This window comes from Pseudorasbora parva, chromosome 8 (genome assembly GCF_024679245.1).
Source record: "Pseudorasbora parva isolate DD20220531a chromosome 8, ASM2467924v1, whole genome shotgun sequence".
In the NCBI taxonomy this organism is placed as follows: Eukaryota; Metazoa; Chordata; class Actinopteri; order Cypriniformes; family Gobionidae; genus Pseudorasbora; species Pseudorasbora parva.
Genome location: NC_090179.1, coordinates 14,662,900 through 14,675,742, shown reverse-complemented (window position 1 = coordinate 14,675,742; position 12,843 = coordinate 14,662,900). Strand labels below are relative to the sequence as shown.

General features: G+C 39.7%; 1 protein-coding gene across 5 annotated transcripts in view; it reads right to left on the bottom strand.

Moving 5' to 3' along the window:
* fndc3a (fibronectin type III domain containing 3A) overlaps positions 1-12,843 on the bottom strand; it is a 118,536-nt gene that overhangs the window by 8,967 nt on the left and 96,726 nt on the right. For all 5 annotated transcript variants that reach the window (XM_067450176.1, XM_067450178.1, XM_067450179.1 and 2 more), the window contains 11 exons: positions 12,686-12,810; positions 12,420-12,594; positions 11,745-11,831; positions 9,987-10,125; positions 7,390-7,458; positions 7,180-7,298; positions 4,582-4,687; positions 2,452-2,627; positions 2,251-2,364; positions 1,547-1,696; positions 105-469 (listed from right to left, as the gene is read on the bottom strand). In XM_067450176.1, the coding sequence (XP_067306277.1) occupies positions 105-469; positions 1,547-1,696; positions 2,251-2,364; positions 2,452-2,627; positions 4,582-4,687; positions 7,180-7,298; positions 7,390-7,458; positions 9,987-10,125; positions 11,745-11,831; positions 12,420-12,594; positions 12,686-12,810 (1,625 nt within the window). The remainder of the gene's footprint in view (positions 1-104; positions 470-1,546; positions 1,697-2,250; positions 2,365-2,451; positions 2,628-4,581; positions 4,688-7,179; positions 7,299-7,389; positions 7,459-9,986; positions 10,126-11,744; positions 11,832-12,419; positions 12,595-12,685; positions 12,811-12,843) is intronic.

Sequence of the window (12,843 nt, the reverse complement as noted above, 5' to 3'; positions counted from 1 at the left end):
CTAAAGAATCGTTCATTCAAGTCATTCATTTGCAAAACAGACTATACTGCTACACACTGTATAATCGCTGCTGCTACCGTTTTGTAACAGAGATTGTGTTGTACCTGTAGGAGGTGTCGGGCTGCAGATTCTGGATGATGTATTTGGTTACGGGCCCTGTAAGGATGGGTTGTTTCTCTCCCAGGTCGATCAGGTACGACGTGATCTCCGATCCGTGATCACATGGTGCCTCCCAGCGTAGCCCCAGGCAGGTGGAAGGAGAGTAGAGGAGAGGAGTGGCCTCTTCATCCTCCTCCTCTTCATCCTCCTCCTCCTCCTCCTCCTCGTCGCCCCTCTCTGTGGCCCTGCTATCCACTCTCATCTCGGACTCGCGGAGAGCGTGGACGCTGCTGACCGCCGCTGGCACAGAGCAGGGCGTCTGGCAGAGCACGCCGTCGCTGAAGGACCCCACACCGGCTACATTTACCGCCTGAGGCATCAAACACACAGTCAGTGAGTGACTACAGTTCGACTACAGGCCTGACAAGAACATCTAATTAACCTTTTATCTTTAACCTTCATTTAATGCAAAAACACAGCAAAGGTGTTTGAAAACGAAACAAAAGCAAATACAAGAAGTAGTAAAAAAAAAACATGAAAAAACCCAAAACAGACAATACATTAAAAACAACACCCCCCACAAAAACAAAACAAAAGCTAATACAAGAAAACAAAACAAACAGTAGTTAAAAAACATTAAAAACCCAATACAAAAGAAATACAAGAGAAAAAGAGAAAACAACTAAATAAAAAGCAAAACAACTAATAAAAACAAAATAAAACTAAGAAAAAAGTCAAACTAAAAACTAAAGAAAAGCAAAAACAAACAAACCACAAAAAACTTAATAGGCATATATCAGTGTAAGTGAGGGACAACAGTTTGAACAGGCATGAGAACATCAAATAAACCTTTCATCTTTAACCTTCGTTTAGTGGATTCTACAGAGCCAGCAGAATACTCATCGAGACTAACATGCCACAGTAAAAGAAAATTCAATGCATCAATGATATAATTTATTCACTTATTATAACTATGTGGTAATTATTGTAACAACAATATTTCAAACTCATTCCTAAGACTGTGAATTAGAACTGTACCGCTCTAGTAAATCTGCAGTCAGTAACGGTCAGGGATTCAACATAATTAATATATATATATATATATATATATATATATATATATATATATAAAATTACAAACTGTCCCAATGAAAAACATTTCAGCCACCGATTAGTAGTTAAACCCCCTCAATACAGTAATAAAGAGCTAGTTTAAAGCCCACAGACCCCCCCCCCCCCCCCCACCGTCTCTCAACCACTGGGTGGCGCTGACAATGAAAAGTTGCCACTTGTACAGTCATCTAATGTTTATGAATCATCAAGCAGATTTTTTCTTTTTTTTGCACTTACAAGAAGTAAAAGCATTATTAGCCACCAGACTGACATTTCCTGGTTTGTTGCACAAACATCACAGCAGCTCAAATCAGAAATAAGCAGTGTTTCTCACCTGGACTCTGCAGAAGTAGTTGGTGGCAGGCAGCAGCCCCCTCATCTCATGGGACAGTGCAGCACCGGAGTAACACAACTGCATACAGCCCTCTGCCGCCCCCCACTCCAGACGATACTCTGAGACCGCCGCTCCGTTACACGGAGGGGTCTGTGTGGGTGCAAAACACGGGCAAATGTGTGAAAAACTACAATACTACAATAAAACAACACAAACAAAACACAATAAAACAAAGAAAACAAAAATAAAACAAACAAATGTAAACAAAATGCAATATAAAAGCAAAAAAAAAAATAGATAGATAGATAGATAGATAGATAGATAGATAGATAGATAGATAGATAGATAGATAGATAGATAGATAGATAGATAGATAGATAGATAGATAGATAGATAGATAGATAGATAGATATTAAAATGTTATAGTTTTTGTTAATATTCTAATTTATATTTTATTTTATAAAATCAAATTTTGAAAAATCAAATTTTATTAATTTTATTTTAATTAAAAAAACATTTTCTAGTAGTTTAATTTCAAGCAACACATTTTTATATATATATTTTTTAAGTTAACAATAATAACCACAGTAATAATTATCAATATAAATAGCAGCAATAATTTGCTAAAATGAACCTGACCTCTCAAAGCTACTAAAGATTTGCTTGATACAGTAAGAATACTTTGCATCATGGGATATTCTCACCTCCCAGCTGACCACGGCACATGTGGGTGATTTACAGGTGACATGAGGGGGCCGACACGTCTCAGGGGCCCCTGGACCCGTCGTGACCTCGGAGCGTTCTGAGAAGGGGCCGTACTGTTGAACACAAACAAAATATGAAACAACTTGCTAGCTGGCGTAAAACTATATGTGGTCTGTGGCATTTGTAAGCCTTGTGCTTACCCCAGCTTTGTTGGCAGCTCTGATCCGGAAGCCGTAGGTCCTGCCTGGCAGTAAACTGCTCACTGTGCAATCCAGTTCAGAGCCCTGGTACACTTCCCTGCCCTCCTCCACCTGGGGAACGAACATTTCCACGCTGTACGAAGACACTGCACTTCCTCCATCCACCAGAGGGGGCACTAACAGACACAATGAGAGAAAGCGTTTATACAATCAATCATTCTCTCTTAAACACACATTATCTGAAACACCACATATTCAGCAAGGACACATTCAACTGACCAATATTAACAGTAAAAGCTTTAACATTTATACAAAACAAAATTCAATTAAATGCTGTTCTTTTGAACTTTGATTATTAAGCAGCATAATTCACTTTTGGTGTGAAAGGCCTTTAAGTCGGTCAAAAATAGAACTTGTTAAAGGGGTGATGAATTGAGAAATCATCTTTCCCTTGAGCTTTTGATATATAAAAGGTCATGGTAATATAAGAATGTCCTCTACGTTTCAGAGCTGAAAACTTCCTTGTTAGTCAAAGAAAAGCTTTTATTGACACCAGGCCCAGAAAATGATCGTGAGCTTAATTTCTTGTGTCATAGCGCTACAAAACACCACCTCTACAGCGCGTCTAATCCAGTAGCCCCGCCCACCGACTCATGGAGGGCTCGTTCTAGCTGGCCAACAACAATAAACATGCCGAGGAAGATAGAAAGATATTGCGCTATTCCTGGATATGGACAAACACAGTCGCTGCATAAGCTTCCTTCGGATCCTAATATTAGGAATGTGTGGTTGAACTTTATTTTTAATGAAGTTGCAGCTCACGTGGGGAAGACATGTTCACTTCAGTTCACTGCGGGATCGTTTGTAAACAAATCTTCGGACAATGCTGGATTTGGATCCGACAGGAATGGTGCAACACACTTATGTGAGTAAAACATGTTTTTATATGTAATAGTATTGCATTGTTATAGATCGTTTTGCTTATGTGTGCGTGTCTAACAGAGCATACCTTTAGTACGCTGGACTCAGACACGTATGGACCAGGGCTCGCAAAGCCCGGCAGGCAGATGAATCTCATAACATCTTGACTTGATATTTGAAGCCCGGCTTGCGCGGCCATGTGTGCGCACGGTTCGCGCTTATATCGACCGATCTTGCAGGCTATGTGTAATGTAAAAATAATAGTCCAATCAATCGCGGGTGGATGAGAAATCAATCATTGTGTTTTTTGATAAAGACGTTTACGAGCCCTGTGGTCGAGAGAATCATTCTGATTGCCGCTTCTCCCTCATCTCTCCTCTCTCTCATGTGAACTGACAGCGGAGCTGAAGCTCATTAAAATATGCAAATCTTCTCCAATCCTAGCCATGGGTGTTTACTTCCAAGTCTCCTGTGCGGCACACCCATAAAAAACCAAGCGTTCAGGAGAGAGCCTCAAAACCAGTGTAGAAAATAGCCTATTACTTATTCAGTATGATGTTTTTGAATGTAAAAACCACACGGACATCATTAGTTGACCTCAGACAACAGTAAAAAAAATGTAAAGCCAGTTCATGACACGTTTATGATTTACAAAACTTATATAATGAGAATTTTCAACATAAATCCTTTTTTTAAACCATGGTTTTGTCTTAACCTGAATCATTATGGTACACTTATAATAAGTGTTTATATTGGGACTATTTCAGACCTGTCAGGTAGGAACCGCTGCGGAGGAGCACAGTCCCTGCGTGACTCGCCATAGAAATAAACAGAAAAAAGTCGCTCCGTCTGCAATGTTCTTCCACAAGATGCATGCAGTTCTGTTTATTAACCGCTAGAGCGCAAAAAAAGTTATGGACTACAGCCTTAATTAAAAAATAAAACACACCAAGCCCCACCCAGGTGAAAAAAAGTAATGCAAAGTAAGAGAACACATTACTTTCTATAAAAAGTAACTAAATAATGCAATTAGTTACTTTTAAGGGAGTAACACAATATTGTAATGCACTACTTTTAAAAGTAACTTTCCCCAACATTGGTACAACACGACGACCTCACCCCCAAAATAGCCCTGAATATACACATTACATGATTTTAACTAATACTTGTTTATACGCCATCAAGCGCACGCGCAAAGGCAAAGCTTACCCCAGCGTATCTGCACCTCTCTTGCTTTGGGTTTGCCCACGACCTTGGGCGGCTGACATGGGCCAGGAGGAACAGGCGGCGTTTGGACCTGCAAGGCCTCCGTCCACTGAAAACAACAAGAATGAGAAATCAGAAAGACTATAGACTCTCGGTCCACTTTAATGGTGCACGTAGCGTTCCACCTCCTCGAGGAGAAGAGTGTGTGGGCACCGGCTGAGACACAGACAGCAGAGAATGGCCATGTGAGCATCCTCTCACATTCACGGCTGCGAAAACCAGCCAACATGAGTCATAGCTGTGTGCTGGCAAGTCCCGCATGCAGATATGCATCTGTAAAGCGCTGATAATGCCATTACAGCTGAGATCGGAAGACAACAATTATTACCAGCCGCTTGCCAAAAGCGGTGTGATGCCGGATCGCCAGCCCTGCACTCTTATGCGTTTAGTGTTTGTACGTGTGTTTAGTGTTTTCAGTGATATTGGAAAACATCTTTATTATGTGTTGAGTGTATGGACTATGTATACAGTGGGGCAAAAAAGTATTTAGTCAGCCATCAATTGTGCAAGTTATCCCACTTAAAAAGATGAGAGAGGGCTGTAATTTTCATCATAGGTACACTTCCAACTATGAGAGACAGAATAAAAAAAAAAATCCAGGAAATCACCTTGTCTGATTTTTAAAAAAAGAATTTATTAGCAAATTATGGGGGAAAGTAAGTATTTAGTCAATAAAAAAGTTAATCTCACTACTTTGTTATATACCCTTTGTTGGCAATGACAGAGGTCAAACGCATTCTGTAAGTCTCCACAAGGTTTTTACACACTGTTGCTGGTAGTTTGGCCCATTCCTCCATGCAGATCTCCTCTAGAGCAGTGAAGTTTTGGGGCTGTCGCTGGTCAACACAGATTTTCAACTCCCTCCAAAGATTTTCTATGGGGTTGAGATCTGGAGAATGGCTATGCCACTCTAGGACCTTGAAATGCTTCTTACAAAGCAACTCGTTTGCCCTTCGTTGCCCGGGGTGTGTGTTTGGGATCATTGTCATGCTGAAAGACCCAGCCATGTTTCATCTTCAATGCCCTTGATGATGATTTTTTTGTAGGTTACCAAATACTTATTTTCCACCATAATGTGCAAAAAAAATCTTTAAAAATCAGACAATGTGATTTTCTGGACTTTTTTCTAATTCTGTCTCTCATAGTTGAAGTGTACCTATGATGAAAACTACAGGCCTCTCTCATCTTAAGTGAAAGAACTTGCACAATTGGTGGCTGACTAAATACTCTTTTGCCCCACTGTATGCCAACCATCGCTCAACTTGTCAGCATTTATGTACGTTTTTCAAAAAGTTGACAGAAAGTGACCTTGAACTGCTATGTGGAATGACAGAACTTTGTCTTGGGCTACAGCCTGGTAATAAAAGGGTTCATTCCAATAGAAATGGGCAATGTTAACACCAGAGAATTTTCACATGCTAAAATTTAAATTGTGTGCACTTAGAATACATTATGGCCAGGTTTCACAGACAGGGCTTACATTAAGCCAGGCTTAGGCCTTAGTTCAATTATGAGATTTAAGTAGCTTTTATAAATGTGCCTTAGAAGAAAAAAAAAAACTTACTGGTGTGCATCTTGACACAAAAAAATGATGCATTATTGCTTTTAGTTAAAACAGCTCAAGCTTGCATTTTAGTCTAGGACTAGACTTAAGCCTGGTCTGTGAAACCAAACTTAATTTACCTGTGGTATTCCTGTCTAACAAAGTTAATTAAGTTATCAAACAGTCTGTACTGCATATATAATTAATTAATTCTAGATTAATCCGTATTAAAGCTGCAATTTTCTCTGTTATCTTTGTTTTTTGATGAACATTGACGACTGACTTCACAGAAACTGGTTTGTTAGGCTGCTGTCACTTTAAGGACTGCTGCTGCCGAACATGATGTGGATTTGATTTTCTAACAACTCTTTCATGTTGCTGTGCTCTTATAAGAATACTCGACAAAACAGACATCTTGGCATAATTCTGTGTGTTATTGTTCATTCAAGAGCAAAAGAGATCTTGCTTCTGGTGATACTGGCGTGCGTCTTTTTGTGCGTCGTGTGAGTTTCACATAGACAGGACTTGACAGCGCGTTTGCTTTTTCCTGTTGCGCATGTATGTTTAAAAGCATTTGCATGAATATAATGTACTGCTAGCCAAAAAAATGGATGCTGGGTTAATTGCATTAAATAGTTTTAACACATTAAACTGTAAAAATGTGTTAACACACTAATTTTGACAGCACTAGTTTAAATTAATGACATACAAGTTAATAGAAATGACATTCAAGTATATTTTAGATTGCCATAAAGGCAGTACATTAGACTTCACCATTTTCTTTCCTGTATTGACACAATTGATTTAAAACAGGAAGGTGTTTATTTTTATCTCAGTAATGAACCATGATTTGCTACTTATTGCTAGTACTATAAAGCTCAGTGTTTTAGAGCGGCGGGACACTATTTCTAGAGTGCATTTCATTGGCCAATATAATTTAAACTAAAGGTTTAACTTGGCATTAGAGGAGTATGGAAGGCATGATTTGTGAGACATACCGGACTCTCGCCTCCCGCACTGATGCAGTGGACTCTAGTCTGGTATGAACATCCTGGGCTCAGACCGTCACAAACACACTCCATAGCCAAGCCGCTGTACACCTGATTCCAAGAAGAAACTGAAAACACACACAATCAATGAAATAACCATAATAATGCCAGGACCAAATGAAGCATGTGTAGACACCAGGAAACCTCAGTGGAACGTACCACTTAACCCTTCAGAGAGCTCCACCACATACTTCGTCACATCAGAGCCGCCATTGTCTTTGGGAGGGTCTGAGGAGAAACAATAAAAATCATCCTAAGTATTAGCAACTTAAATGAACACGCTGACTTTTTGGTACTTTAGCTTATTCCCCGTATCCCCCAGAGTTAGATAAACCCATACATTCTATTTTCATCTCTGTACGTGCCATAAATCTGTCTGACACATACACCGCTAGCCTAGCTTAGAACAAAGACTGGAGGTAAACAGCTCTACAGTGCTCAATAAGAGACAAAATAATGCCAACATTTTCCCATTTACATGCTGTGATGAGTATAGTTACATCGTGTACCAAGACCAATCGGAAAATGAAAAGTTGCGATTTTCTAGACCAATATGCCTAGGAACTGTACTCTCATTCCTGCGTAATAATCAATTACCTTTGCTGCTGTACCATGGGTGCAGCGGCGCAATGATATTAGCGCATGAAAATAATCCCCAGCACGCTCTCTGTGTGAGCAGGTTGTCACGTTGACGAAAGTTTGCCAATTTCCAGGCACTGTAATATTGCGCCGCGGCACCAATGGTACGGCAGAAAATTTCCCTGATTATTATGCAGGAATGAGAGTGTAATGAGAGTCCCAAAAAGTCGCCGTGTTCCTTTAAGTTGCTAATACTTATGTAAATGACAACGTGAGAAAGCAACAGTTAAAGGCACAATATGTAATTTTCAACACTAGAGGTCGCTTATTTAAAACAAATATGTAGCTTGACGACGCCTTGATTTTGTGGAATCATGCGGATTGTTGTCTTCACCTCTACAGCCGGTGGAAAATAATCCAACGGGACTCAACGCAGAAATCATATTCATGGATGAGCTCATGAAGTTACTGAAGTATGGGTGGAGCAGAACGAGGCCACTGTAAAGATTGCTAATGAGAGTCAAGGTCAATATACGGCTCGAGAGCAGTGGAGCTTTGCCGCTTCTTCAGCTCATGTGTATGTGAGGTAACGCAAGACTGTTTTATCATATTTGTGTGTGTTAAATGTTATAATGCGTTCGCTTGGTGGCTGCTTTGAGACACTTGTTGCACATTGCAGTAAGATAGATCAATATCAGGCATTAAACAATAAGACTAAACGTGTTGAGCTATATATCAATGATTAGCTTTCTGTTAATCTAAATAGTTGCTCACCTGTCTAATAAAACACGTAATGTATTAAAAGGCTTTAGTGTTTCCATAGTTTCTAGAAAATAAAACTGGAAATCGAGGGGAACGCGGGTATGATGTCACTGATAGGCGACGCACGGACACGGTCCTGGTTAAATAGCTTATTTCTCTGGATTTAAACATTCTTGGAAACATTTGGGTTAATGCAAGTACACAAGTCAACAAAACACATAATCAAGTGTGTTTTGTGTTTTTGTGTTCAAGTGTTTTTTGGAAATTTTAATTCAAAAGTCTTACATACTGTGCCTTTAATAAAGCATCTGATCATAGCGATGTGGATCTGTTTGCCATCGCTCTGTAATTCGCCAGTCAAGTAAAGTTACATTACGTTTATTTATATAGCACTTTATACTATAGATTGTTTAAAAGCCATCAGCAAAAATTTAAAAAGTGTCAATGTCTCATTCAATTAGAAGTACAACTACATTTTCTACTATAAAGCGGCCCTCCAGTGTGTTTATGTTTACACTCGTCGACATCTAACCTTGAGGGATTGAACAGAAGAAATGAACCGGAGAAGACGTTAAAGGCATCACTCCCAAAACAAACAAAACAAACTTCGTTTTGGCCTGATTTTGTTCAAAATTATGGTAGTTTTTCAGTAAAAATATTTTTCACGATGTACGTGCACACCAATGGCTGTTCAAAAGCATTCTGGATGAATGATTTCGGTGCATCAATGTTTTCCTCCACATATGTTTAACCACAAGTTATGGTATATAGAAAAAAATGCTAGGTGGAAATGCATTATAACATTTCAAACATTTTAAAGATATGCATAGAAAAAATGTAATTCATGTGTTTTTCCATTTTGTGACTGATCCACAAAAACAGTCAAAGTATGGACAGATGATTTTCAGTAGGGCTGTGCAATATATCGAAATTATCAGAATATCGCAAATGTACATTTCGCAATATGCATACCGCAACGGCACACAATATCTGAATGATTTTAATAGACTACTTCAACATTGTGAAAAGTGTATGTTTTAGGTCGATGCGTACACCAGAGAATAGATTGGGACTGTTACTTATTTGACTTGCTTGACACGCTGTCTGACACACACACACACACACACACACACACACTGAAACGTGAACGATATGTTTGCTAAAACACGGCTAGTCACTAATAGAAGTTGAAGTGATGCTTTCTTTTTCTAGAAAGAATGTGAAACATAAATGGTATCATTCATGTTTTTAAATAATTTAAAAAAATCTATAATTTAAATCGATTTTACACACAAAAAGCAATATCGTATCGCATATCGCATTATTTAAAAAGATATTGCATATCAAATTTTTCTTCAATATTGCACAGCCCAGGGATCAATCTTTGTGTGATCATAACTGAATGCTGAACTGACCCCAGGTCAGCCGGAAACTGGTTGGGTGAGGTTTCCCCTTCACAGCGAGTCTGCAGGGGCAGCCCGGTCTGTCAGGGGCCGTGGTGAACTCAGACACAGCGCTGGGGTTACTCTTCCCTTCTGCGTTATAGGCGATAACCTGCAATGGTTAAAAGAAAACAGAACATTTGTGTGTCTGTGTGTGTGTGTTGTGGGGGTGGGGTTCATTAATGATTCAAAATGCCACAATGAAAAAAAAAATCTGAATGGTCCTAAAAATAGGCTTCATTATGACTCATCCAAACACTGGGTGCAGAGGAAATGCAAATCCCTAGGGCCTTTCAAAAGCCTTTATATTCCCCACCACATTTATCTCACTCAGAAAGAGTTTTTCCCCTGACAAAGTGCAGGATGAGGAAGTGTTTCACGGTTGAGAAATAAACAGTGGTGTTGTGATGTCATCTGTCACAGTAATTGGCAGTAATTGGGGATGTGAGCTCTCGGCAGGTAATCAGCTCCTCTCATCAGGACACATGCAGCCGTTCTGATCACATTAATACACTTTTGTTTTTGGAAACGAGATTGAGATCAGCACATCCCTAACGACACCAGAGAACAGTGACCGATCGCATCAGCGCACCACCTGCTTCATCTCACGGCCGCTGGGAACAGGTGAGTCTCAATCACCACCGGCACCAAGAGAGAAAGACAGACAGACAGACAAAGATAGAAAGAACGAGACAGACATGCAGAGAGAAAGAAACAGACAGAGAGAAAGAAACAGAGAGAAAGACAGAAAGAAAGAAAGAAAGAAAGAAAGAAAGAAAGAAAGAAAGAAAGAAAGAAAGAAAGAAAGAAAGAAAGAAAGAAAGAAAGAAAGAAAGAAAGAAAGAAAGAAAGAAAGAGACAGACAAAGAATGAGAGAGACATGCAGAGAGAAAGAAACAGACAGAAAGAAACAGAAAGAAACAGAGAGAAAGACAGAAAGACAGAAAGACAGAAAGAAAGAAAGACAGAAAGAAAGAAAGAAAGAAAGAAAGAAAGAAAGAAAGAAAGAAAGAAAGAAAGAAAGAAAGAAAGAAAGAAAGAAAGAAAGAAAGAAAGAAAGAAAGAAAGAAAGAGACAAAGAAAGAAAGAAAGAGAGAGACAGACAGACAGAAAGAAACAGAGAAAGACAGAAAGAAAGAAAGAAAGAGACAGACATGCAGAGAGAAAGAAACAGACAGACAGACAGACAGATAGAAACAGAGAGAAAGACAGAAAGAAAGAAAGAAAGAAAGAAAGAGACAGACAAAGAAAGAAAGACAGAAAGAAAGAGACAGACAGACAAAGAAAGAGACAGACAGATGGACGGACAGACAGACAAAGAAAGAAACAGACAGACAGACAAAGAAAGAGACAAGAAAGAAAGAAAGAAAGAAAGAAAGAAAGAAAGAAAGAAAGAAAGAAAGAAAGAAAGAAAAAGAAAGAGAAAGAAAGAAAGAAAGAAAGAAAGAAAGAAAGAGAAAGAAAGAAAGAAAGAAACAGATAGAAACAGACAGAAAGATAAACTGAGCCAACAAACAAAATAAAGAAAAAGAAAACAGAATGAAACAACATAAATTGATAATGAAAGAAAAAACAAAAGGACTGACAGAATGAACAAACTGAAGAAAAAAAGAAAGCAAGAAAATAACTATTTAAAAAAAAAAAAAAACATCATAAAGGCAAGCAACCAGTGATGGTGATGGTGATGGTGTGAGTGTGTGAGTGTGAGTGTGTGAGTGTGTGAGTGCTCACCCTGAACCGGTACGTGGTGCTCCTGTGGAGGTTTCTGATCGTGTGTGACAGCTCGTCTCCATCATAACTGGCCTGGAACCCGTAACCCTGTGACGCACATTGATGAGAACACATCAGACACCACACACTCACTCTTTATGGACATCACCATTTCACATCTGCTGTTCATTACCCCGCTGATCACAGGATGTCTCATTCTCAGGCCCCAAACAAACATCAAAACACAAAAAATGGGATAAAAAATCATTTTTCTCTTCTCAATGTCTACTGTATGTGTGTATAGGCTTATAATGATATTCATCCATTGGCTTTAAGGCAAATCATGTTTTTATATGGACTTTTGCTGTATTTATTAATATCCATAATTCATCTGTACACATAATTATTATTTTCTAAACTCATGCGCCTCATAGTCTTTAATCAAAATAACTTCCCCTCCATCTTGAAGCTCATCTCTTCTCTGATGACGTGAGGGCGGGGCAACCTGTCACTCACATGAGATCCACCAATAGCAAACCACAGCCATCCAATCAATTCCCAACAGACAAAATCAAGTCCCGCCCAAATGAGTTTCTCATTTAAGAAGCCGTTTCACTCGGGTACACGTCGCAATAGAGAAGAAAAGATTCTGTGAATGTGTGTGTGTGTGTGTGTGTGTGTGAATCTCTCACTCACTGAGCCCTCCTCTTCCATCTCCAGCACGTAGCCGATGTCGTCCTCTTTGGGCGAGCCGGCCGGCCTTTGCCACCGCACACAGAGCCACGTGACCCCGGGCTGAATCAACTCAGGGCTCAAAGGGGGAGCGGGAACACTGCAGGACGTCATGATGTGGACCACTTCACTGAACTCACTGCCCAAACAGGAAAACACAGGTAAATGACAGTAATGGTGACACTTTATTTCACAGTGTCATACTGTGGAGCGTCCTGACAGATACACACCTGACCCCCATGTCATTTTTGGCTGCCAGCCGGAAGGAGTATCTGGAAGCGGTGGAGAGTTTGGTGAGTCTGTACTGCTTCTGAGGGCCGTAGTAGCACTGCTCAAACTGACCCGTCCCCTTCCCCTGTTCAGAGCACAGCACTTATTTAACAGGAAT